General features: G+C 39.5%; 1 protein-coding gene across 1 annotated transcript in view; it reads right to left on the minus strand.

Moving 5' to 3' along the window:
• Positions 1-8,138: 8,138 nt before the first annotated feature.
• kcnh1a (potassium voltage-gated channel, subfamily H (eag-related), member 1a) overlaps positions 8,139-24,748 on the minus strand; it is a 30,746-nt gene continuing 14,136 nt past the window's right edge. The window contains exons 8-13 of the mRNA XM_076075775.1: positions 20,370-20,527; positions 19,287-19,558; positions 15,223-15,422; positions 13,305-13,557; positions 10,821-11,017; positions 8,139-9,008 (exon numbers count right to left, since the gene is read on the minus strand). Of these exons, the coding sequence (XP_075931890.1) occupies positions 8,139-9,008; positions 10,821-11,017; positions 13,305-13,557; positions 15,223-15,422; positions 19,287-19,558; positions 20,370-20,527 (1,950 nt within the window). The remainder of the gene's footprint in view (positions 9,009-10,820; positions 11,018-13,304; positions 13,558-15,222; positions 15,423-19,286; positions 19,559-20,369; positions 20,528-24,748) is intronic.

Below are 24,748 nucleotides of genomic sequence, written 5' to 3' on the forward strand. Positions count from 1 at the left end.
GATAATCTGGAGGAGAGCCAGTTGGGGAGGAGGTGCAGACAGCTGTCTTTACCTGCCTGCTCGACCCTCTAAGACACGGCTATAAATAGAAAAAGAGAGTAACCGTAACACAGCACAGCACAGCACAGAGAATTAACCAAACCGCCTACTGCTCGCTGTCTCTCTTGCTCTTGTAAAAGAATGCAAGTCTTTGTAGTAGTTACCTGGAAAACGCATCAGAATATAGCAGTCTAAATATTTCCTGTTACAGATAAATACATTCTTTTCATTTTAGGCTGGTCGACCATGGCTCCGCCTATGCTGGCTTTCCTCTACTGCTTTGCTCAGATTGGACTTGAGTGGACGTCTCGCCCACCATGAGTCACCTTGACTTTCTACCGGAGCGAGAATCCCTGCTACCAGACAACCAGAACAACCTGCTGAGTCCAGTTCCTTGTCCAACCGGGCTCACTGCCACAGAACCCGTCCAAACCTGGCTGAAGTGCAGCTGAGCAGCCACTTTTTTCACCACCCGGCAAAATCTGTCCGTAAGCTACGACTCAAAGGATCAGAGCTGATTCTCTCGAAGGAGAGAGTTTCACCTGCACACAAACTGTAATATAATTAAATTCAGGGCAGTCTCCGATAGGAGTCTTGGCAGTTTCAAGGCATGTTTTCTACCCAATAAGCTTCACTGAATCACTGTTATTCTAAGAAGCACTAAAAGAAAATACGGCCCCGGATCCGTCTTCATTACATGGCTCTGATAAGGTATTGCTCAGTGGTGCGGTAAGCCGGAGAAATGCTAATTTCATATTTACTGTCCTCCTTTAGCTCGCCACAAAAGCATTGGTGTCTTCAGAGGTAGATACAAGGAGCAGTGGACTGATGGAGCAGCAGGAACCCGATCAGTGTCATTATGTTCCCGTATAGATGGAACTTGGGTGAAGTTGAATCACGCTGATATTCGATATATTAATACAAAGCTTTAGAGGGACAACACACTAACTTATCATTTATCACATTGATGATGATTTATCCACTAGAATGCAGATGAATGCTATTTTTTGGGTACGGATGTAAGAAAAACAAAAACACACAAGTTGTTTGTTTTGTGCTAATATGTTGTATAATGCCTCATATCTCCATATGTCAACTGTACACTACCTCAGTCTTGGATTAAAACCTTGTATTTCAAGTTCCCTGATTATAAATATGCATCCATGTTGTAATGGTTACTCTACTGTACCTGTTGTGATGACTCATTCAGTCTCTCAGATCCATACATACAGGTCTAGAGTGTTTTGGGATATGTTGACGGGATTAGCTCCCAACATAAACCCAGGAAACTCTTCCTGTACTTGTCAATTTTTCCAGAAATATTAAAAACAGCTTTATTTTAATTCGGACAATTCTTTATACAGAGTTTTGAAGGGACTTCTATGAATATGAATATATTTAAAGGGTGAGACTGCACTTTTTCTAAAAATGGTTTTGTCCGTGTCTCAATACTTTCTGACGTCCCTTCTCTGTGTTTGACACTCTGCCCGAAGATCATTTGCTCTCATTACTCCTAAAAAATGGGTAAAACAAATGTTTTTATTTTTTATTGATTTCCTAAAAAATCTGGGCATTGTAGTTCTTAGCAAACGTTACTCAAACAACAATAGTGTATTTGTTGGAACTGTTTTCAGCTGCGGATTAATACACATTTGGTGACTTAGTGAGTATTTACAGTTATGCGAGATCACAATGAAAAAATGATTTTGTACAACCAGAGACACAGATACCAGACAATACTTAGTGAGATCAGTTGAGTCATGGGATATATTGACAAGAAGAACCAGAATATGGTCAGACTTCTCCTTTAAGAGATGCCAAAGAGTTTCTACTGGAAAGCTTTCACACGACAACTAGCTTTAGTGAGCTGCAGTGGTGAGTCAATTAACCAATTAGTCGATTAACAGGAAATTCATTGTTAAATATTTTGAATACTAATAATGCCAAATCTTTTCTGGTTCAAGCTTTTCAAATGTGACGGTTTTGCACCAAACGATCGATTAATCGGGAAAACATCTGCATTTGAACCGATAATTAAAATAACTGATATTTGAGCTGTATTTAGGGTCATCAGGTTGAGGCTGTCCCACAGTGAGTTGGATGACCCGATTCAATGAGAGAAAAAGCTTTTAGATAGTCAGACCAATGTGACTGTTTATTTTCACACCAAAAAAACAAACAACTTTGTGAAAAGTTACACATCTTTAAAGCTTTACATTTCAGATCACAATGAATTATTTACTCTGCAGTCCAGTTGCAGATGACTAGTTCATTACCAGTTTCGAAAGACAAAGTAAAAGAAAGCTACTTTAATAAAAGGCTTATGTGCTTTTTCTTTGTCATCTGAGCTTAGAAAGTGTTGTGTGATCCTCTTACTGTTCTCAGTGCTGAGAGCAATCAGCTCCAGGGTACGGCTTCCAAGGAGATTACTTTAAGAATGAGTGATTTTGTAAGTCAGAGGTGTTATCGCCGACAGATCCATCATTAACATAAAACTTTCTTTTTGCCGTTGGTCGTCTGGATATTTATCGTAGCTTAAAAAAAAAAAAAAAAAAGGACTGTTCCCAAGGTTTCAAACGGTGAACTGTCTAACCTGCACAGGTCTGTACTTTCATTTATTTGTATCTCGGTGAGTAACAGAACTGTGTAATCTGGAGTCTGTTCGTTGTGAGCCTCGAGTGTCTCCATTAGTTGATTTCTGTTCTTGGGATTATCACATCTGTGGCACCTAAATAGGATCAATGTGAGCGAGGGGTCAGCGAGGAATCCGCTTAAATGAGGACGAAACTGTTTATCCAACGTAAGTAGATCAGCAGCAGAACAAGCCTGCTGAGTTACACTTTCTCTGTAAAGTGCCCTCATCACTGGCAGGGGAGCTAAAACACAAAGACTGACAGATGAATGGATGCTCTACGGCGCCATGCATTACCCAAAGAGAACAGACAGAGCAGTATGTATAAAATATTTATTATGAATAGTACAGTATGTCACAGTTCATAACAAAGAGTTGCCATTGTGCTTGAAATAGTTACATTTCTCATCATTTGACGTGTGTGAACATTGAGGCATGTGCATATTACGTAAATCACACACACACCAAATTCAAACGGTTCCCTTTAAGAATCTAAACATTGCAATATAATTTATGCATATATATATATATATATATATATATATATATATATATATATATATATATATATATATATATATATATATATATATATATATATATATATATATATATATATATATATATATATATATATATATATATATATATATATATATATATATATATATATATATATATATATATAGAGAGAGAGAGAGAGAGAGAGAGAGATATTGTAGGGGTTTATAACTAGGCAGCTTTTTAGAGCTGACCACAAAAATAATGTGTTCAAATCGTTTCAAAAAGAGTAATTTGGATCTTTTTCTCACTGCAGGCCTGTAAAAGGATTACGGGGCAATATTATGAAGGCACAGTGTTGCATGCTTCTCAGTAGCAATTCAAAGGTAATGACTGTAGTGATATTAAGGTACATGTAAGGAAGTGGTAGTGCAGTACTATAAAAGGATTCTCCTATTTCTGTCACCATTTGGACCTTTGTTTATAAATGTTACAGCACAGAACTTCATATTGCTTTCAAGGATCTTGTCCGAGTTTTAGAGTGCACCTGTACATTCCATTTTAGTCAACGCATATTTATTTGTGTTGGTAAAAATAAATAGAAGAAGCAGGCGTAGGTGGGAGTACCCTCCACACGCCATACTGTATCCTAAAAGGCTGCATTCAAATAGCGGCACAAAATCAGATGTTTAGCTGAAGTACATTTGATCTTTCTACTGATTTATAGAGTAAATAATCAGTTTGATCTGGTTCTGTTGTTACTGAACAAACTAAAAGAGAATTGTACATTTACAGTGTAACATAATGAGCAACAGTACAGTACCAACAAAAAAATAAGCTTAAGATTCATAGTTTGTGTCATTCAAAATTAAAGTTTGAAAAATACTTTACAAATATTACCAGTTTTGTCATTCATGTGTCGTTGGTGAAGGGACATTGGTTTATTTGGGCTAACATGACAATATTCCACCTTAAGTTACTTCAAAGAAAACAATTAAATTGTCAACTGTTGAAGAAGATACATATTTTACATGCGGGTTTAGAATGGTTGAATCACATAAACAATATTAAAAATGACAAACAGCACCTCATTGTTAGTATTATTAAAAGTTAGCGCAGGCTAAAAACTTTTTCATTTGTTTAAATTTATTTGAAACAGTTAAACTGTTGTGTAACATTCAAAGATTCACCTTTAACTCCACATAACTTGACTTAAAGTGTAATCTTGAGCCGTCATGCATACCACTCCACACTACAGCTCACAATGCACCAATTTCTGTTCGGAAAAAGTCAAAAGCATCATCTTACTTTCAATACTTTCTCTCTTTAAAACAAACACACTGACCCTACACAGTCATAACTAATTATTTTAAGGACGTTTGGCATTTATTCACTTTCTTTCAGAGTTAGATGAGAAGATACATGCCACTCTCATACCTGCATTATATGGAGCTAGAGCTGGAAGTCAATTAGCTTAGCTTAGCATCAAGACTGGAAGCAGGGGGAAACACTTAGCAAGGCTCTGACCAAAGTTCAAAAACGCCCACTGGTACTTGACTCCCAGTTAAAACATAACTTTTACATTTCGGATTAAACAAATGAGATGTGTGAGATGACAGAACTTTGAAAAAGAGCCAGGCTATCCGTTTCCTTCTGCTTCCAGTCTTTATGCTAAGCTATGCTTTATGCTAACATTGACTATTTGTATGTAGTTGGTCTTACTTGTCATCGGTGCCACCACAAAATCAGACTAAACCATGCAGGTTCACCGGAAACTGCAGTAAAATGAGGTTTTCTAAAGGGACTCTGGCGCTCAGAAACACTACCACTTTTGTCCACAGGGGCCGCCAAAATCAACACAAAGTCTTCGTAGTAGCTTTAAAGTGCGGTATCAATCTTCTCATCTCACCCTCTGCAAGAAAGCAATAACTACCTTTTAAATTGTTTAAACTTGCATTCTAGCTTTGCACACTTTTGATGCTCGACACAACCTTAACTTTTAGTTGTAAACCTGGTTGAACATGTCATGTATGTCAGTGTTGCCGGATTTGACTATTGCAAAGAAGCCAAATCAAAGCTTTAAACCCACTTAATAGTCAAAAGTACCCAGATGTAAAGGACATTCTATTTAGGAGTCTATCCACGTCTTTTGGGTGATGTGATATTAAATGTAAAAAGTCATCACTTATAAAGTAAGAACAGATTATTACAAGGTGTTTTACCACAGAGCTATGATGTCGTAATAGATTAATAATTGTATCAATCATACTGACTGGAGAAGTGATTGTGTAATAAGATCACCTTTTACTAAATGGGTTTGTAGATGTAAAGATGTGAAAGCTTTGATAAAGCCTGTTTGCCATTGCATCATATTTACTAGCGTGACCAAATTCCTCACGGACACTGTCGGCCCGCTTTTCTGCCTCCGTTTGATTTCCGAACTCGTGTGAGAGCAGCAGATTTGTGGATTCTCTGTAATAGAGAGGTCATAGATGATTCTAGTGCGTTTCCCTCTCAAAGAGCCGAGATCTTTGTAAAAGCACACCCATAAAGACCCACAACCACTGGCTGTAAACAAAATGACTTCTCACTTCTGTGATGACATGCCCATTCATTTTTAAGTGAGCTGAATTTTTGATGAAAATGGAGCCACAGAATGTGTTGGGAGAAAAACTCGGCGTCTTTTCCCTCTCGGCCGTGTCTGTCTCAGCTCGTCTTTTGTCTTGATAAGAGAAAAGGCATGCAGTGAACATAAATTATCCATATGAATAATAAACTATATAGAACGATGGTTATTTTTGTGCCATGTAAAAGACTGTATACTTAAGATCCTGACTATGACTAGCAATGATTTTATTCTGGATTTCATAACACTGGCAAAAAGAAAACAACCTTTGATGGGTTCAAAAATTAGTCATATTTACTGACTTTCTTCCATTATTCATAGTTTTTTAAGAGCCTCAACTGATTTTAAATTTCTACTGTAACAGCTAAATATACATAATTATTGCTTGATGACAGAACTCTGCTTCATCTGATGTTTGATGCATCTTTTTCTGTGGACTTATTTGGGTTCTGTAATGAATGATTGATTTCAGTTCCCACAGAAATGCTCAAAAGCACATTTGTCTCTACACTGTCTTCTCACTATCCCCCATACTGATGCCTATTCTCTGTTGTCTTTCCAATATAGTACTAATTTATTTACATCGATTTATTTCGGTTAACAATATAATTTAGGAGGAATCCTTCCATCAGTCAAACAATGTTGCCATACAGTACAGGCAAGACGGATTGTTGATCTGGAACAACTCATCTAAAATCGTTCTGTTTTTGTTCGCTGGTCTGTAAATTGTGTTTTCCTTTTTGTTAAAATTGAAATTATGTTAAAATGTAAAAAAAATAAAAATTACAATTTAAAGAGAAAGTTATGACATTTAACAAACTCTGATGTATTTCAACATTGTTTTGCAATTAATATTACCCAATTACCATTATATTGTTTAAATCAAGTTTTTGGCTTCTTTGTTAACCGGAAAGGGATGCGAGAATTTTTTCTTCACAAATTCAAGGTAACACTGGGTGAGTAATTGATACACAAATAATCATTTTGAGGGTGAAGTGTTCCTTTAAATAAAGCACATTTTACATTTTGTACTACCATGCCATTTGCAAGTGCCTTCATCATTTCAAGTGTTGATTGTAAAAGCGATCGCTTGTTCTTCGCCTGATCATTTTTGATTTGTGTCCCTTATTAATAGTCAACTTGTATCTGGTGTTGTCATGGGATGATTGTTTTTCTCCAGTGAATGCTATCACAGAAACATTAAATCATGCACGCTATCTGCTGTTATATAAAAATGTACCTCAGTGGCCAATAAAGGCGAAAGTCATGACTAAAACAAGTTCCAGTGACTATCTGGGTCTGTTTACATGAACAACTCTGCACTTTTTTTTTTCAAATTTTAATTATAAATACATTTCATTTTTAGAAATATTGTGCAAAAGGGAATTCATCACTATGTTCTTGACAATTTTAAAATAATGCAAGGGGCACAGCCACCATCAGTACCATCTGCATCACCTAGTTATGCATCACTGAATTATGCATCACCAAAGCTAAAAATGCATCGCTCTCATACATGATGTATCATTTACATGTATCATGTGTGGTTGTAGTGTTTGTGTAGAACAAATACTAGATATCCAGAAAGATGGATAACTTGCTCACTGCTGCCTTTTCATCAAGCCCATCTCTCCATGGTTTATGGGAATTATAAGCTCTGCTGAAAAATGTCTTTGAAAATCTGATTGCTTGGCCAGAGTTGTATAATTCATAATGATCCTGGCAGTTGATATAATAAGAACAGTTCATCAATTTCTTGAAGGAAATGACTCTGAGACTGTGTCAACATCTGTCCTTTCCCACTGTCATGGTGAAATAATGCAAATGACATCGCCGCGTGGCCTCAATCAATCAAATATGCACAATCAGCAATTTGAGGCACACGTCTATTTTATGTGACATGCAAAGAATCTCATTCAAATGATTCATCACAAACCAGTGGGTCATGCGGTTTCTATTCTCTTCCCAACAGAGATACAACTATGTTCTTCTGTTATAACACTCTCTAAAATCGAGATGAAAATCAAACCGCTCGAGCTATTTTTCCATTTAAGTGCGATGGAAAAATAAATCGAACTTATGTACAAACATGGAGCTGTCAGTGTTTTCTTAACCTCCGAGTGTTCAGTTTTATGACAGCAAAATCTGGGCTACGACCTCGACGTTTCCTCTGCTAAGCGACAGGTACACCCCTGTGACAAAGGCCGGTGCGTCTTTAAGACCACGCTGTTGCCTAATCCAAAAGGTGTGCCCGATGCAGCCTCAGCTATCCAAGTAATCTGGATATTACTGGATTCCTGCAGAGTGCACAGTTATATTGACGAGTTAACCTTCCATACCTCAAGAGAAGATGTCCTCTTTGTCCAGCTCTGGTGACGCAGGTCTAGAAATGTCAAAAAGCGGCTGCGGAGAGCCAGCACTTGATCTCCTCGCCTTGAGGAGTTGAAGTGCCTCTGTGAGTTGCGCCTCCAGACCGGACATCCGGTCATCCAGGCTCTTGAGATCGTCCTTCAGCTCCAGCTTGAGCTCCTGGAGCGACGCCTGAAGCGTTTGCTCCGGGATGGGGTAGAAGGCGTGCCTGGTCTCCGGAGGCTGGACGGGACTGCGGTCCTGTGACGTCAAGCGGAATTCGCCCACTTTGTCCAGGCGCAGGTCACTTTTAGTGATACCGCTGTCACATGAGTCTGTCTTCTTTAGAGACATCTGTGACTCGTGCGCCTTGGTCCGTTCCGGTAAAGTCTCCATGGATTCAGCTTTGGACACTTTGTTCCAGTTGTCGGCTTTGGCCACGGACTCCTTGAAGAGACCCCAGCCTTTGATTTTGACTGGTTCATTAGCGCGGCCTCCTATCAGAGAAACGGGTACTGGTACCTGCAGCTTCGCCTTGTCTGAGGGAGGACAGTTGGGGGGTGTCGAAGATGCAGGCGTTGAAGATGAGGGTGTTGCTGGGCTTTCCGTCACTGTGACGATGCTGGTAGTTGTGATGGCCGCTTTAGCTATCGGGATGTCCACGTACACAGGGCCCTTCTCGATATCATGATCATCTAGTTCTGGCTTTTCGGGCACCAGGCGGGCTTCCTTCTGCTGTCGGAAGCGTTGGAAGAGTTTTCGCACCGGGTGATCTGGTGGCAAGTTCAGAGGGGCTTCATTCTTACGTCTCTGTCGCTCCTCTTCCTCTCGTTTCACATCACTGATCTTTCTGAAGACGATCTACAAGAGAATTTAAAGTTATTATGAGTAAAACACCATCATAACCATCAGGTTTGTTTTGAATGATGAAAGCACACAAGCAAATTTAATTGTTATGCCTCTTCTTTAAAATCGAATGAAGTGAAGAAATAAAAGTATAAAACCTGATCAAAGTCGTTTAGGTGAGCAGGTGTATCCATCTTACTGATTGTACAGTTTGTGTGAGGAACACTGACAACGTTTCAAAATGTGTGTGCTTTGTAAATGTCACCTTTAAAGAGGCTGGTCCCACGACACAGAGGGAGGGTTCCCATCATGCCTCTGGCTTCAGTGGGTGAAGACACACTGTTCTACTATTAGCTCATCACACAGATCATAATGAGCCTATGTCAATTAAAAGAAACAAATAAAATACATTTTCTATACGTCTATGTTCTCGGGCAGTTTTTGTTTTCCCGGGCAACGAACACAAAAGCATCATTTTTTAAAAAGGGAAGCCAACATACATTTTTTTTCTCAGTCTCATAGCATCAACTTAAACCACTCAAATTTCCCAAGTCAAAAACAACCTCACACGCTCCATTTGAAGGCAGCGTTTGGCTCCTCATTCAATCTCTCTCTGCATTTCCCTGAGAGTATTGGACCCTGGTGAATAGTGTGTTTAAGGCAGCAGATGAGATTGCTTCTTTATATGCAAGCAATTCCATCTTACATGTCCTCTCATGGGCAGGCTAACCTCTCTTTGAATCAAGTATAGATTGGTGGCCACACTTGAGTTGTTGATCACAGCTGTTCCTTTCTGAAGGAAGGACATCAGAGCGGCTTTAATATACTTTGGCGGTTTAATGGAACTGTGTTTTTGCATGAAGTGTAGTATTGGTTGTTTCGCTGTTCATGAGCTTGTGCCCAGAGATACTTCTATTTTATAGCAAATTTACATTTTCTAAAGGATTTGTATGTTTAATATTTGATGTTCCTGGTTACAGCTACATTTTGGGATTTCTTGCCCAAAGATAGATGATAAGAATGACACCACTCTCGTATTCAGTTAGATATGACGCCAGGAGACAGTTAGCTTACCTTTCAAAATGCTGTTAAGTGGATACGAGTGCTTTTGGACAGAAGAGCCAGGCTAGCCGTTTCCCCCTGTTTTCAGTCTTTGTGCTAAGCTACGCTAACCATCACCTGGATGTAGCTTCATATTTAACTGACAGACACTGACAGTGTTCATCAATCTTCGTATCTAACGCCAAGCAAAACCAGGACTGAGGATATTTCCCAAAATAGCAACCTTTTCCTTTAACATGAAACAGAGAGAGAACAATCTGTACCTGTAGAAACTGTAGAAAGAAAATCATTGTACTCGCCCACACACATTACTATGTGACTTCTGGGAGGCCAAGTGCAAAAATATCACGGCAATTATGGCTTGTCACCAGGATAAAAGCAGGATGGATGTCCACTTAAAGTTCAAGCTCTTATTAAAAATGATGGTCTGGTCAGAGGAAAAGTAATCGATCAAAAGGAGCTGAAAATCCAATTAACGTTATTTTGAGAAGCAGACAAACATATTTTTACTTTCTCTCTGTAGTGGCCCCTTTCTAGCAATTGTTCTTGTCAGTCTAATGGTAAAATGGAAATTTCTAAATATTTTCATTATTTCTATTCCGTTCATAACACATATTGTGTAAAACGTGAAGAGAATCGACTCAGTTAATACATTTATTTCTAACAAGCTCAAAGTACACAGCTGTTGTGGAAATGAGAGAATGTCTTCAGACATTTGAACTAAGTGCATTTCTCTATCTTGGTGCCGTCTGAAGAGTCACTCACCCTTTTCCGCAGGTTGTAAGTGAGCAGCAGATTCCTTGAGAAGTGGTTGGAAAACGCCGTGTAGAACTCCAGCACCTTCTGCAGGGCGTCTCGTTTAATGACGTGGAGGTCGCAGTAGGTCAGAGCTCGGACGTTGGCGCAGGCTTGAGCGAGAGTCACTTCTTTCCAGAAAACATCCCCAAATACGTCTCCCTTACCTGCAGAGAGAGGAAACTGATTAAACCAGGTGATTCGTGTAAAGAGTAAAGTAATAGAGAAATAAATCACCCGTCAATTCACTACCCCTTTTTAATGTTTTATTAATTACTTAATGGCTTAAATAATGGTTGATAAATCATTTTAATGCTTTGAAAATTAGTTTTGGACCTTTTATTACAACAAATTCTGGGTTGCCAGGTTGTGTTTGCAGTTCTTAAGGCAGGTCTCCCTTTCAGAGTAAAAAAACATTTGAAATTTTCATGAAAAACACATTTGGATGTTGTTATATTTATATGCAAACTGTTGAACCTGCATTTACAAACTGCTTGTCGTGTGTGAACTTCACTGCATCATGTTTGGGTTTTTTGAGACACCGCTGAAGTCGATCGATTCACAAATGCATTTTTTCCAACAGGGAATTATCTGTAGCCAATCAAATGTCTCCGCCATTTTCAACCAATCACACGAGCGCACCCCCACGAGGGTTTACTACGTCATGCACAGGGTGGGACAGATAGCTTCGGTGAAATGGTCCAAATATCTGATTTGTTCATGTGTTGAAACAACCAAAAGTGGGGAGACAAGTCTGTGAAGATCCCCAAAACAATCCAAACAAAGCAAAACACAAACCACGGTGTTTCATGAAACATTTGTCTCTTTAGCTCTTTAATTCATCAGAAGTCCCCAAAAACGGAAGTTTGACCACCTTCCATCAGGAAAAGAGCAACAGGAAATCTACTAGCTTATAGAATAGCTGATGAAAGCTATTCATTATAGTATAAACTTGTAAAAAGCCTATTAGATATTCTAAGAAACAAAGTATTTAGAAGTGCTCAACATGCCGTCATTTGTGCAGCACAGTCGAAGCTGACCAGTGGGTGGTATAGAGAGAGCACTATTTCAAGTTTGAAAGGCTCGACGTGACCATCTAACTATGAACCATGGAGTGTTATGTTATCAACATCTAAATCAACAGCTTCTCACACCGTGTGACTGCAGAAAATATTCAAGCATTAATTTTTGGATGAAAACATCTGATTACTTCTTTAAACTACGGGATGAAAAAGCTGAACACAATGCAGCCTTTAAAAAAAAAAAAAAGTCGCAAAAGCAATAATCAAACTATCACCGTTTCCAGATGAGTTTCAATAATGAATGAACTTAGAGCTCCTGTTTGTAGAGCCGTCTGACGGATGAGGACTCAAACAGCACCAGTCTGAGGATGAATCCTTGGATGGTGTGTCTTGTTTGTGTACTTTACATGTTGTTTCAGATACAGTGCCATTAGGCTAATGAGTCAGTTTCATTGTAGAGACTTGATCATGACTTCAGGCTCCATTACAGTCTGCAGCCAGGTCAATGGGTTTAGCCCGACAGTATATTGATTGTTGCAAAGAGGAACCGATGGCAGGTTATTGACGGCAAGACGGCCACAACGGTGTCTCTGGGCCTGCCAGAGCATTCCCTCTATTATTCACTAAATCAATTATTTGGCAAATTAAAATGATGAAATTGTTTCAAAGAAATACTCTCCTGGGATTTAACCAGGCCAGCATAGGCAAGAAAAATGATTATTTATTCTATATATTGATAAATAAAGATAGCCTCCATCATTAAATCACATCAAGGTGCAATGGAAGAATAACTGGGCTCGCAAATATCAACAATTGGTCTGCTTCTTTCCTTATCAATGTACACTATGCGTGGGTGTACAGTTCAATATGTCAATATAATCCAGACCGTATCCAAATCTTACTGAGGGGAGTCTGTGACAAACAGGATTTGTTCAATAATCTGAGTTCATGACTCAGCAGAAAAACGATCCCCAAACATCTGTTTTCACTGCAGTCAGGAAGTGAGAAAAGGAGGATTTCCAGCAACAGAAATATATTGTTACAATGCAAAACCGTTTTGTTAGAACAGTACCGGAGGCCAGTGTGACAAATAAAAAAATGTACACTGTCATCCCTGACATATTTTTCGGCGTTGATGTGATCTAAGATAACACACTGACAGCAGAGAGATACTGTAGCAGCACATCTGCATCTTAAATATTTGCTTCACTGTCACATTTTTAATTTAAGCTTCAAGAAATCAGAAAATCTGAAAACTTGAGCAGAAGTGGGGCAGACCCGTTTACAGTTGGGAGGAACGGAAGCCTTGACCGCCTCTTTCATGAAATAAATATAAGCGGTGAATTGCATTTCTAATTATGTCATAAATGCTCAGTGTAATTTAGTGAAAAGACACGCACCAGGAACAGTGAAAAATGGATTGTAAACTCACCTAAAATGGCCACCACCTCGTCATCCTGGATGACCTCCAGCGATCCCGACACCACAAAGCAGAGGCTGTCCACGCTTTCACCAGCGTGGTAGATCAGGTCACCGGGGGCACAGTGGATGGTCTGGAACTCCATGGCCAGCGCTCTGAGACACCCATCGCTGGCCAGCCGGAAAGCCGGGTGCTCTTTGAACACCTTCCGGTTGAGATGAACACAGATGTCTGCTCTCATGTCCTTCGGACAAATCTGCAACACCTGGAGAGAAACAAGAGCGGAGAGAAGAGCTGTATGAGGATTCGTCTTTCATCAGATAATGATTTAAACTTTAGAGCTGGTGGTCAGTCTTCAGCTGATCAGACATGTTAGAATACAACCATAGCGTGCCATCTTTCACAATCTTTCACATACATAGATATATATGTATTATATGTATAATATATGTATATATGATTGGTAAGCTGCCAGCGACCGACTTCACTGTTCCACTTGACAGCACCAACAATGAATGTCAACATGTTTTAATGCATTAAAATGCGAGTGGAACCATTCATCACCTTTCACTGCTTATGTATAGTGTGCAGAAGGCGACGTTACACCCACACAGGTGATTCATTTGGTATATTGCTCGTCACCAGAGCGTAAAAGGTCACAGGTCCACTCAATTAAACACAACAGCATCACTTTCTATATTTGCCTCGTTAACAGCTGTGCACATTGAACCTTTTTAAAGTCATAAAGTCAACAAACTAAACTCTTTAGTAAGTTTAGAGTACTTAAAGTTTTATTGTTTTATATTATTATTGGTTGTTCAAATACAGCATAATAGTCAGTACGTACTGATTTGAAAGCTCATTCAACAAATGTCTTAAGTATCAAATTAATTTCTGCATTATAAGTATGTAAATAAAAAAAATGAATTAACAGTCATCAAAAGACTTTGGTGTGTGTTTTATACAGATCACAGATTCGGAGCTTCGTTCTTTTTCAGTAGGTTTGGTAAACACTTCAACCTTATCCATTGGTTGGGACTAATTATGTCCAGTATGAATTATGTTTTATGGTGGAGTCTCACATGTCCACCCACCTCTCTGCTGTGTGCCACTGAGTGGCAGCATGTTGTTGAAGTACACCTAATCAACAGGATGCCAGGCCGTCGCAGGGCTCTGCCTTTAAAATAAATCTCTTTGAAGATGAATGTCAAGCAAAGAGGGATTATATGCCATTTTTAGACCCTTTAGTGTGGCCTGAAGCCAGACAAATAAATAAAACATAGATGCAGCGCAACCCGAACATATAAAGAGGACAGAATCAGCATCACGGTTTGATTATGACTACAGATTTGCTGGTGACAAAAATCCCTGCATGAAGTCGTGTTTCCAATTTGAGGTAAAATAATACAACTTTCTCCATGATTGGATTTTGGACAGGTGGATTTAAACGAGACGCAGCGATATGAATGCCGCCTTGCTTCGAATCAATCAGAGCGACACCGGTTCAATTTATCTGCTGCCAGCTTTAAATGCTTAATTCCCACACACTGAAATCATTTCAGCATCATCTGAATTGGATAGGATGGCTGGTGATAACTGTTCAATAAACGGCATACCACTGTCTGATTTTCGTAATAAGCTGCTAAATTCAGCCACAGAATAGCCTGAGAGTTTATACAAAAATGAAGAATGAAAAGATGACTTTTTTATTTTAGTGTTAGGGAGCATCAACATCATACGTTTGTGTTTGCTTTTTGGTTCTTTAGCTAACAGAAAAAACCTTAACAATATTGCAATTAACACATTATGTCAACATTGGTTTGGTTTCCAATGCTTTCCAAAAGACTTGAGGAGGATAAGAAATACCAGGATTACAACCAGTAATGACACGTTTTAGGGGAGGCATTAAAGAAGATGCCGTCTGACGCACCTTTTCAGTGTCTATTCCCCGCGACATGGACCAGGTGGAGGCGATGTAGTCCATAACTCTTTCACTCAGGCCCTTTGGCACCTGGTAGAGCTTGAGGAAGTCCCGGACGCTGTTAATCATCTCATGGTAACGATTGGTGTTGGCGTACATCTGCTGGAAGATTGTCGTCACATTACCAAAGATGGTGGCGTAAAGAAGAGCTGGGGAAGTACAGAGAAGAAGAAGGGAGGAGTTTTATTTTGATACGACATACAGGTACCCATCAAGTTTGTAGCTGCTTGAATGGACCTGATGGTAAATTGTGTGCTAAAAAAAACATAAAATGAATCTGTGTAAATAATCCGATAGCCTCTGGTCTGGTCTCCTTTGTTATAGGGATTAAGTGTTTGGCTCAACACCTGTAAAGTAGATGCTTTGTATTTTAATCTTGTGGGTTTTGAAAGACCTATCAGGAGGCATATAACACACAGTCACATTACACTCCAGTACATTTTAAGTTGGAACAGTTGAAGCACAAAATAAATGTGAAAATCATCATCTCAGATACCTGGTTTATGGGTCATAAAGACGTCCACAAACCTGATTTACAAGGATATAAAAATCTCAAAATCGTTATTTATGGGGACACATAAATCTCCAAAATGTGGTTTATGAGCTTCAAAACACAGCTGGCATTAATATAATCTACATCACATGATATATCAGACCAAATGTGCAATATATATATTGTTTTATGTGGTGAGAATTTTAATCAATCACGTGGGAAATTAACAATTACTACTCATTCCCTTCAAATACAATCCTAAAAACTCTCATCAAATAAGAACAATAAGTACAGCTTTGTGTTAAGTGTGTGTGTGTGTGTGTGTGTGTGTGTGTGTGTGTGTGTGTGTGTGTGTGTGTGTGTGTGTGTGGAGGCATCCATCCTAGCATAGTTACAGCATACTAAATAAGGACATCTTTTCTTAACGTGTCTTGTGATAGAAGAATTAAAGAAAGAGTACTGCAGTGCATCTCTGAGGTGGTTGGGTGGTTGAACTGGTGCAACAGCTGGAGTGTGTGTGTGTGTGTGTGTGTGTGTGTGTATGTGTGGATCAAAGCTATCAGATGTCTGCCCTATGTGAGTAGTGTTCTCTTGGCAATGGAGCCCTAATTAGCCCTGCTAGAAGGGAAGGAGAGGAAACATACCAGGCACACATTTCAATTATCCGCAGACGATGACAGTAACTTGTGTATGCGTTAGCGCGTGTTTGTTTATTTCACAGCGCACAATCAAAGACAAACTGCGCAGGGAATAATACTAATTAAAAAGCGCTCAAAACTCCTCAAGGGCGAGGACAACCACATCTTTCATCCTTTCATCCCCATCACTCACTTGCACCGCCATGTTATCACGACCAGTATGATATCACCTCAACGCAAAGAACACGCTACTGTTTATTACAGATCAACACGGTCAGTAAGGTCTGAGTCAATTAAATCAGATGATTTGACAATCATCTCTTTTTTTTTTTAAGTTAACAAAACTTCCGGGATGACTGTGACTGCTTCCTGAAGCTTCAGTGCAGATGGCACAACGCTCACTTCTCCGATAAACAGAAAAATGCTGCAACAAAGGAAACTCAATCTGTCCCCGTGGAGCCGAGCTTCATCTCGTCCCCAACATGCTGACGTACACAACTTCGTCGCAGCGATTGCTCGGCATCCAACAGCTGGCTCGTTTGCGGGGTAGTTATAAGACAGTTGTCAGAAACTCAATCCCCAGGCCATCGGTTGCTATAGAAACAGGACATATGTATAATGGCCCCGTTTCCCAGGCCCCCCCTCCCAATCCCTCGTCACACTGTGATCTTCTACCGCCAGCACCGATCCAGTGCTGGTGGTAAAAATAGAACAGTATCAGAGCATCCATATTTCATAGAGCACAGCCATGAACTACAGTAGATCACATCTACAACTGAATCATCCCGAGGCTGTCTGTTTTTTTTAGATATTTAGATTCGTATCTAACAATGACAAATATCTACAAGTCTGCAGATGAGTTTTTTGCCAGTTCCCCCCCCCCAACAGTGTATCCTTAATTAAACCTGAGCAGCCAAAAGGTAGAAAGAGAGAGGAGGGGTGGGGACAATCATCCTCTCGTCTCAGGGTTGAGATTTTGGCTTGAAACAGAGGTGAGGTGTGATTGCAGAGGGATCGGAGGGAGCACTGTGCAGAATTGATCCTGCGGTCGGTTATTGCTTGGAGGTGTTGCTCTCTATTCGTGCCGTCACACATAAATGCGCCGCGGTGTACACTGTATTATGAGCCACACAAGTAGAAGATTCCTCTTAAATGTTTAATATTGAGATGTGGAAAGAAGGACAAGCTGTGAGAATATGCCTCCTTCCGAGCAGATACGATGTTGTGTTAGTTAGTGGAGGCAGCTTTCTGCATTGTTATTAATGCCTGCAGCAAAACTGGTTAATGATAAACCACAATAGGTGACTGTAAATGTCATTTTAGCCCAATTTTTTCAGATACCAACGTATATGACGGCCGTTTTTGTCCAAATGCACCACTCATATGTTTTACCAAAACACACACAGCCTTACAAATTAACAGCAAGCCACAGGATGTGTTCAAAAAAAAAAAAATGCTCCACTAAACTCCAGCCTCTGAGGAGTAGCTGTCTTATTCGCTGTTTCAGCTGCTTTTCTGAGGCATTTCAGACAGGAACCTTGTGTGAGGAAATGCATCACGCTCCAGAAAAGCTGAATAATTCAGCACAACATCACACAGAAGACTGAGGTAATGAGTCTAATGAAGGCAAGAATAGCAAAGCTCCTGCTGTATGTCACAGTATAGTGGACAGACTGCAGATGAAATAAACTGGAGAAAGCTACAGCTAGTTTTTTGAAAACAATCTGAAACATATTGAATCTTTCTTATTTCTACATTGTTTAAATGTCACATACATTGCTATACTGTCTCAGGGTACTTTCGTTCTATATCGCTTCAGTTTGACCAACTATGGTAATTAATAGTTTCTCAGTATTTCCACTAGAAGCTCTTCTGTAAAACTGGTCACAACAGTGATGCTTTGAAATGTGCACACATCTGGGATTCTTTCAGTGATTCAAATAAACATTGTGTTGTGCTCACGGACAACTTAGAATATCAGAGCTTTGTAGTAGTGAGAATGGAGACGCCAGCTTCCTGTTGCAGACCCAGAAAAATAGTTAATATTGATAAATAGCAACATAAAATAGCCTCAAACTGAGTCACTCGTGGTTGAGGTCAACGACTCAGTCACACCAGAAGTGACACAGCGAAATTCATCTGTGCGTATTGAAACATCTGGTTTTAGAAGCTTAGTGACATACGGATCTCTTGCTAACCTGACTTATGTGTCAGCTAGAACAGACGCATGTGGATGAGTTGGTCACTACTTATTGGTTAGTGCAAAAAAAACTCCCAAATCAGCAAATGTGAACACGACGTCAGATGAAAAGACACATCCACAGAGGCCAGAAATTATGTTTCTCTCTTTTTCAAATTTACAAAATGAATGTAATAAGAAATGAACTATGCAACCATTCATTATCAACACATGCTCACATCAAAACTCAGCCACATTCAATGTCACCTGCTACAAAAACGTAATAGCTGTATTTAACGCACGTCATCATTCAACATGTTAGTTTCAGTATGTAAACATTTGTAAACTTGAACTGTGCCGAACAATTTTTTTCAATGGTTTTTCAAGTGTGACTTTTTGTTCAAGGAATATACTGCGCTGTAGGTAGCAGGCAGTGAAAGTCAACAACGGCCTATTATACTGTACATCAAATAAAAACTGCTGTCCATAGTTCTGGCACTGAACTACATTCAACCTGAGCAGCATAGTTGGAAATATTGCTCAGCTAATCATCTGTAGAGTTATATTTTCTGAACTTCGATGGCTCCATTCATAATTCATTTATTCACCTGCTTCTGTGGACTGTGGCTTTAAAGAGCATATTCAATGTCTCATGTATCATGTATCTGCTACATTGGATGAAAGATAAAACACCTCCACTCACATCCAATCATCATCATGGCCACTGCAAAGATTTTCTCTCCATCTGTGGTCGGGGCGATGTTACCGAAGCCGATGCTCGTCAGGCTGGTCATGGTGAAGTACAGCGAGGTGATGTAGACCGAGTCTTTGTTCGGCCCGCCCTCCCACTTCCCTAAACCGCTGTCGTTGAAGCGGTACGGTGTGCCGTACGTCTCGGCCAGGATGTAGAGCCAGCTGTCCGTCCGCACGAAGTTGGTTTCTTCGTTGATAACCTCGTAATCACCGATGCTGAACCTGGAGCGGGGAGAGGAGGCAACAAATAATCAGTCATGTCGTGGACGTTTCTGTTGAAGGGGTGAATTTATCAAAAACAATCGTAGGGAGGAACTGAAAATGTGTGGTACATATTCAACATGGAAATTAAACAATACAGGAGCTATACATTTCTAATGGTGTCTTGAGTCTGAGGTTTATGTTTGTGATATTGGCCAAAGCCTCTTGTGGGATACCTGCTTGTGAACCAAAAGATTAAGCATACACGATAGCTGGCATGTTAACATTGTTTGAAGTCTTGTCGATGTGTTGTGGTTATGAATATATTACTTGAAGATGTCTTGTAATCCTGATTCATGAGGTATGGGTCAGGCGTCTGTCATGACGTGAAAATGTGTGCAACTGGTTATTTTGCATAGTTGGAAGTACATCGCGATACATAAAACATCATAAAAGTCATATAATACAATAACTCGTCATTATGGCATCTGTCTGTGTTTGTACGTTCTCATAAATATAGTAAATCAATACATGATGGAAACTCAATGTTTCCACCACATTTGCTCCCTGTAGAGTAGATGATCTGCGCACCACAAATTTACATATTAATGAGAAAATATAGTTCTCTTGAAACCACTACTACTCTTTCAGGCTTTAAGGTACTAGAAACATACAGTTTTTATGTGTTAATCACAGTGAAGGCAGTCTATCACAACTTGTTATGTAATTCATATGCATAAGTAATTATGCAATCAACATTTACTTTATATTTTTAAGTTAAAGCAAAAACTTGTCTATTGCCACCAATAAAAAATAAATGTGTTGAACATACCAAATGCATGCCAGCCAGTGAGCGGCCAGTCCAAAAACACACACCAGCAGGACCAGCACAGCCGCCCCGTACTCAATGTAGTGATCCAGTTTACGGGCAACCCGACCCAGACGGAGAAGCCGGACCACCTTAAGCGAGCTGAACAGACTGCTGATCCCCTAAAACAGGAGTGAAAGAAACACAGAGAGACACAAAGAGAGGCGGACATCAGAAACAATATTCACACAAGACAAAAACTATCATTTATATATTAAATGAAAAAGTTGAAATACTGGAATTGTTACTTTCTATTTGTGATTTAAATTGAATGTTACACCTGAAATTATATTAATACCAAGATGATGCTGATTTGATACATAGTAACACTTAAAGTCCCCGTTATTTAGCACTATATTAAAAGTTATTAAACTGTTTATTACACCCCATTATGTAGTTGTATGTAGCTAAGAAGACATTTATAAGTGTTTATTAATGTGCAGTGTTTATCAACAATTAAACAATTGACCTATGTAGGCATGTAATACATAATTAAAGCTGTGTTTTGCTAAATTATCATTCATTATATGTTTAATCACAAGACTCTAATGGGTCCCCACAGCAGGAGCTATAGTTATTGACAAATATATTTCAAACAGTTATATACGTTTACTTATTTGTAATGGTTTAAATTAAAAAACTTCAGTTAGCAAACCTCAGCCGAATATCACACAAACTGTCACGATTATCTGCCTTAATCCGCTTTCACTTTAAACTTCTGTATTCATCACATTAAAGTAGCAATGAAACTGTGCACATTAAGTATGATGAAGTTATGCACCTCGGTGTTTGCTCAGGGTCTTACTTACACACCAGCTATTGAACAAAAAACACATTATATCAGAACACTTCAAAGCATTTTAAAGAATCAATATGAAAGTGTGTGAACCTACAGCAGATGTGAAGAGAACAGTAACCACAAACAAGACGGGGAGAAAACACAAGATTCAAAGAGGGAACATATGCTGACTTGATTTGAAAAACATTCCCGTACAATGTGATGAGATTTTACAACTTCTAGCCGTTACATAACCAGCAGCTAAATGTCTACTCAGCTTAACTGAATATATTGAAACACCCACTCAAAACAGACAATTGCAGTCCCATCATTTTGCTGCTGGTTCTGTGTGTGTGTGTGTGTGTGTGTGTGCGCGCGCACACACACACTGGCAGGGTTATTGATTTGCTAATGTGCTGTGGTCTGCAATGCGAGTACAACTGCAGCGCTGGCTGTCACTTGATCTGATCTAGCTGCCTGCCAGACACCTCGGCTTCCCTCAAATCACTTTACAGACCTGAGCTCCAACAGAATTCGATAATCAGTGCAATCGTGTTTTTGAGTTCTGCTGCAAACTCTGCGAACACAAGTTGGGAGAAAAGTTCATCACTCAATAGACATGAAATAGATTATAGATATTTCATTGAAGGGATAGATGGACATTCCTGGAAATATGCTTATTTGCCAAGAGTTAAATGAGATGTTTGTACCTTAAATGTGAAGCGAAATCAGTTAAAAAATACTCCTACAGCATCTTTAAAGCTCATTGGATAACATGTTTTTGACGTGAGGACTAAATCGGCTCTCAAGCAGCTTTAATGACGCCGTTGTCCATTTTCAAATGGTACTGGAGAACATAATCCGATAGATGTTATCTCCTGGCACTGAAAAGCTTCAGCAAGGAAACAAAAAAAAAAAACAAGCAGCACAAATCTTAACTTGTTTTCTGTGACATTTATTTCATGCGTTGATGCTTCTGCTGTCGTACTCATTGAGCCCCACAGCTGAAATGTTGGGGCAAGAATAAATGTCACAGGAAACGTTTGAGCGTGTGTGACTATTGCTGTTGAAGCCTGTTCGTCAAAGTGTCTACACGCAAAAATAAAAACACAAAACTGTAATATCATCATATTCTAATCAAACTGAAGCCTACTTGAGTGACAGCTCGGTGGTTCCAATTCTTCCCATCGCGTCCCATGCATGAATACAGGCAGAAGAGGGGGGGGGGGGGGGGGGGGGGGGGGGGAAGGCCATGCAAACAGAACGGATGAAAAAGAAGAAAAACAAAAACTAAGCACAAGTAAGAGAGAAGACACTTGATCAGTAGTAAGCGATGAATAAACACATGACAAATTCAATACTCAACCAAGGCTTCAAATTAAAAGGAAACATAAAACTGTTGTGTTGTGTTTGTACAGCATGACCAAAGAATGCACCATTAACTTTTTGCAGCAACATTAAGTGGTTTCATCTGCTGTTGTTTTGAGTTATCGGTCATTAGAAAGTGAAATGACACGACGTCTGTGGTTCAGTCAGTCTCGAGGTAACGTACGCCACTTTAAGATTGCCAAGAACAACTTTGACAGCCGCTTCTCGTTAATGATCTTACCCGCCCCATTTGGAAACCTGTGTGGGGTAAAACAGCCATCAAAGTTATTCATGTCAGTCGTTAAGGTCTGTAGCAGCAGCAAGATGTTTCGGCTCCCGCTTTAATAACACGGGCGATTGTTTACCCGCTCTCATTTACCCGTGCCATGGATTGCCTCAGAGCAATTTGGAGCAATTTGGAGTCACTGAGTTGTTGCAGAGACACACTGCAAGATGATCCTGGAAGTGGACGGTCATCTTTCATGTTGGTTTACAGCCAGTGGGTCCTCACTGTTATCGTAGACTAAATGTACACTTGAACCTCACAGAAAACTGTACTGTAAAGTGCAGGCATGCAACTAAAAATCTGTTTCACTTTGGTTGATTTTCTTTTCAACTACAGTCAATTCTATAAAATGTCAGAAAATAGTGAAAATGTGGTGTAACGCATGCGCAGTGTAACTGGAGCTGTTATTTTGGAGGGTTATCGCAGACGGGGCTTTAAGGTCTTTTATTAAAGATCTTTTCAATAATTGTAATTCTCACCAATAGGCCACTATGACACTATGACACCCTCCCCGCTGACGCCTCAGTGAAACAAATCAATCACCCTTAATGATACGATTGTGGCAGCTACTGAGCCTACTGTAGTTTTTATGTCATTTTTTACATCTAGTAGCGCTATGGGAGAGTTTTTAAGTGGAGTGGCAATATTTTCACACTATCCCACTGATCTCCAGGTGGCGGTAACACGCCAACATATGCAGTAATGCACCAGCAAAGGCATGAAAGAAGAAGACTATTAACAGCTAAACATGGATGTAAACAACACAGGTCAAGAAAAATCTGCTTTGCAAATGTTTTATGAGGAGGGAAATGCTTTCGCTTTTCAACACAGAGGCCTTCGTTAGACATCAACGATAGAACAACAAAAGCAAACCGGCAGAATTTGTCTCCCAAAAGTAAGAGTGTGGCTCTTTTTAATAGGTGTTGTACAACAACACACGAGTAATACAGACAATTTAATTCTAGAAAAATGAGTTCATTTTCGTTGATAATACTAAAAAGATGAAATGACACCAGCCTTATCTTTTACATCACACAAGGTTGTAGTTTTTCCCTCCTGCTGACCCCCCACTGCTTCTGCTCCAGCCACTTGAACTTGTCAGCATTTAGGATGCTGAAACGTTGAAAGACTAGAAAGGGGACAAAAATGCTGGACTTGCAAATACAACCCTGTGCTCGCGGGCCATCAACAAGCTTTTTTTTTTTTTTTTTTTTTAAGCATTTCATATTACCTCGTATTGTGTGTGCGGCACGACAGCCATTGTGCTGCTCTCTGTGACGCACCACGCCGTTTAATGCTTTCACAGCAGTTTACAGGCGCAATCTGTCACCACACACACACACACACACACACACACACACACACACACACACACACACACGGCTCCATTTAATCAATGTGTGTGTGTGTGAACATTTGGAGCCGATTCAGAAGCTGTGGTTGCACCATAAAAAGATATTTTTTAATCAGTTGCAGCTAGAGATAAAACTACTTTGTAAATAGATTTAATCAGTAAACATACAATATTTTACATGTAAGCATTCTGTAAAGTTATTTCCCCCCTAAATTAAACAAATGTAGGCGAGCAATGTTATGTCATAACTGACTTTTTCCTCTTTACAACAAAACTGAGACATTCAGTAAACCTTTAAACACAACTGTACAATCTAATTTATTCATATAAAGTAGATGGTTAAAATAATTCATCCGGTTAAATGTGAATGACTCAAAATGGTCGTTTGGTAAGACAACACACCTTAGTTTTAATCACAGCGCATGATCCATTCCTTTTGTCAGCTGTCATTAGGTGTTAATGGTTTTCGGGCATCAGTGACACAGCGGAGCGCTGAAGAGTGCCTCAGATTATAAATGTAACTCCCCTTCCCCAATTAAATCCAATTATCTCAAGAT

This window comes from Anarhichas minor, unplaced genomic scaffold (assembly GCF_050575085.1).
Source record: "Anarhichas minor isolate MPS153535 unplaced genomic scaffold, ASM5057508v1 ptg000054l, whole genome shotgun sequence".
NCBI lineage: Eukaryota > Metazoa > Chordata > Actinopteri > Perciformes > Anarhichadidae > Anarhichas > Anarhichas minor.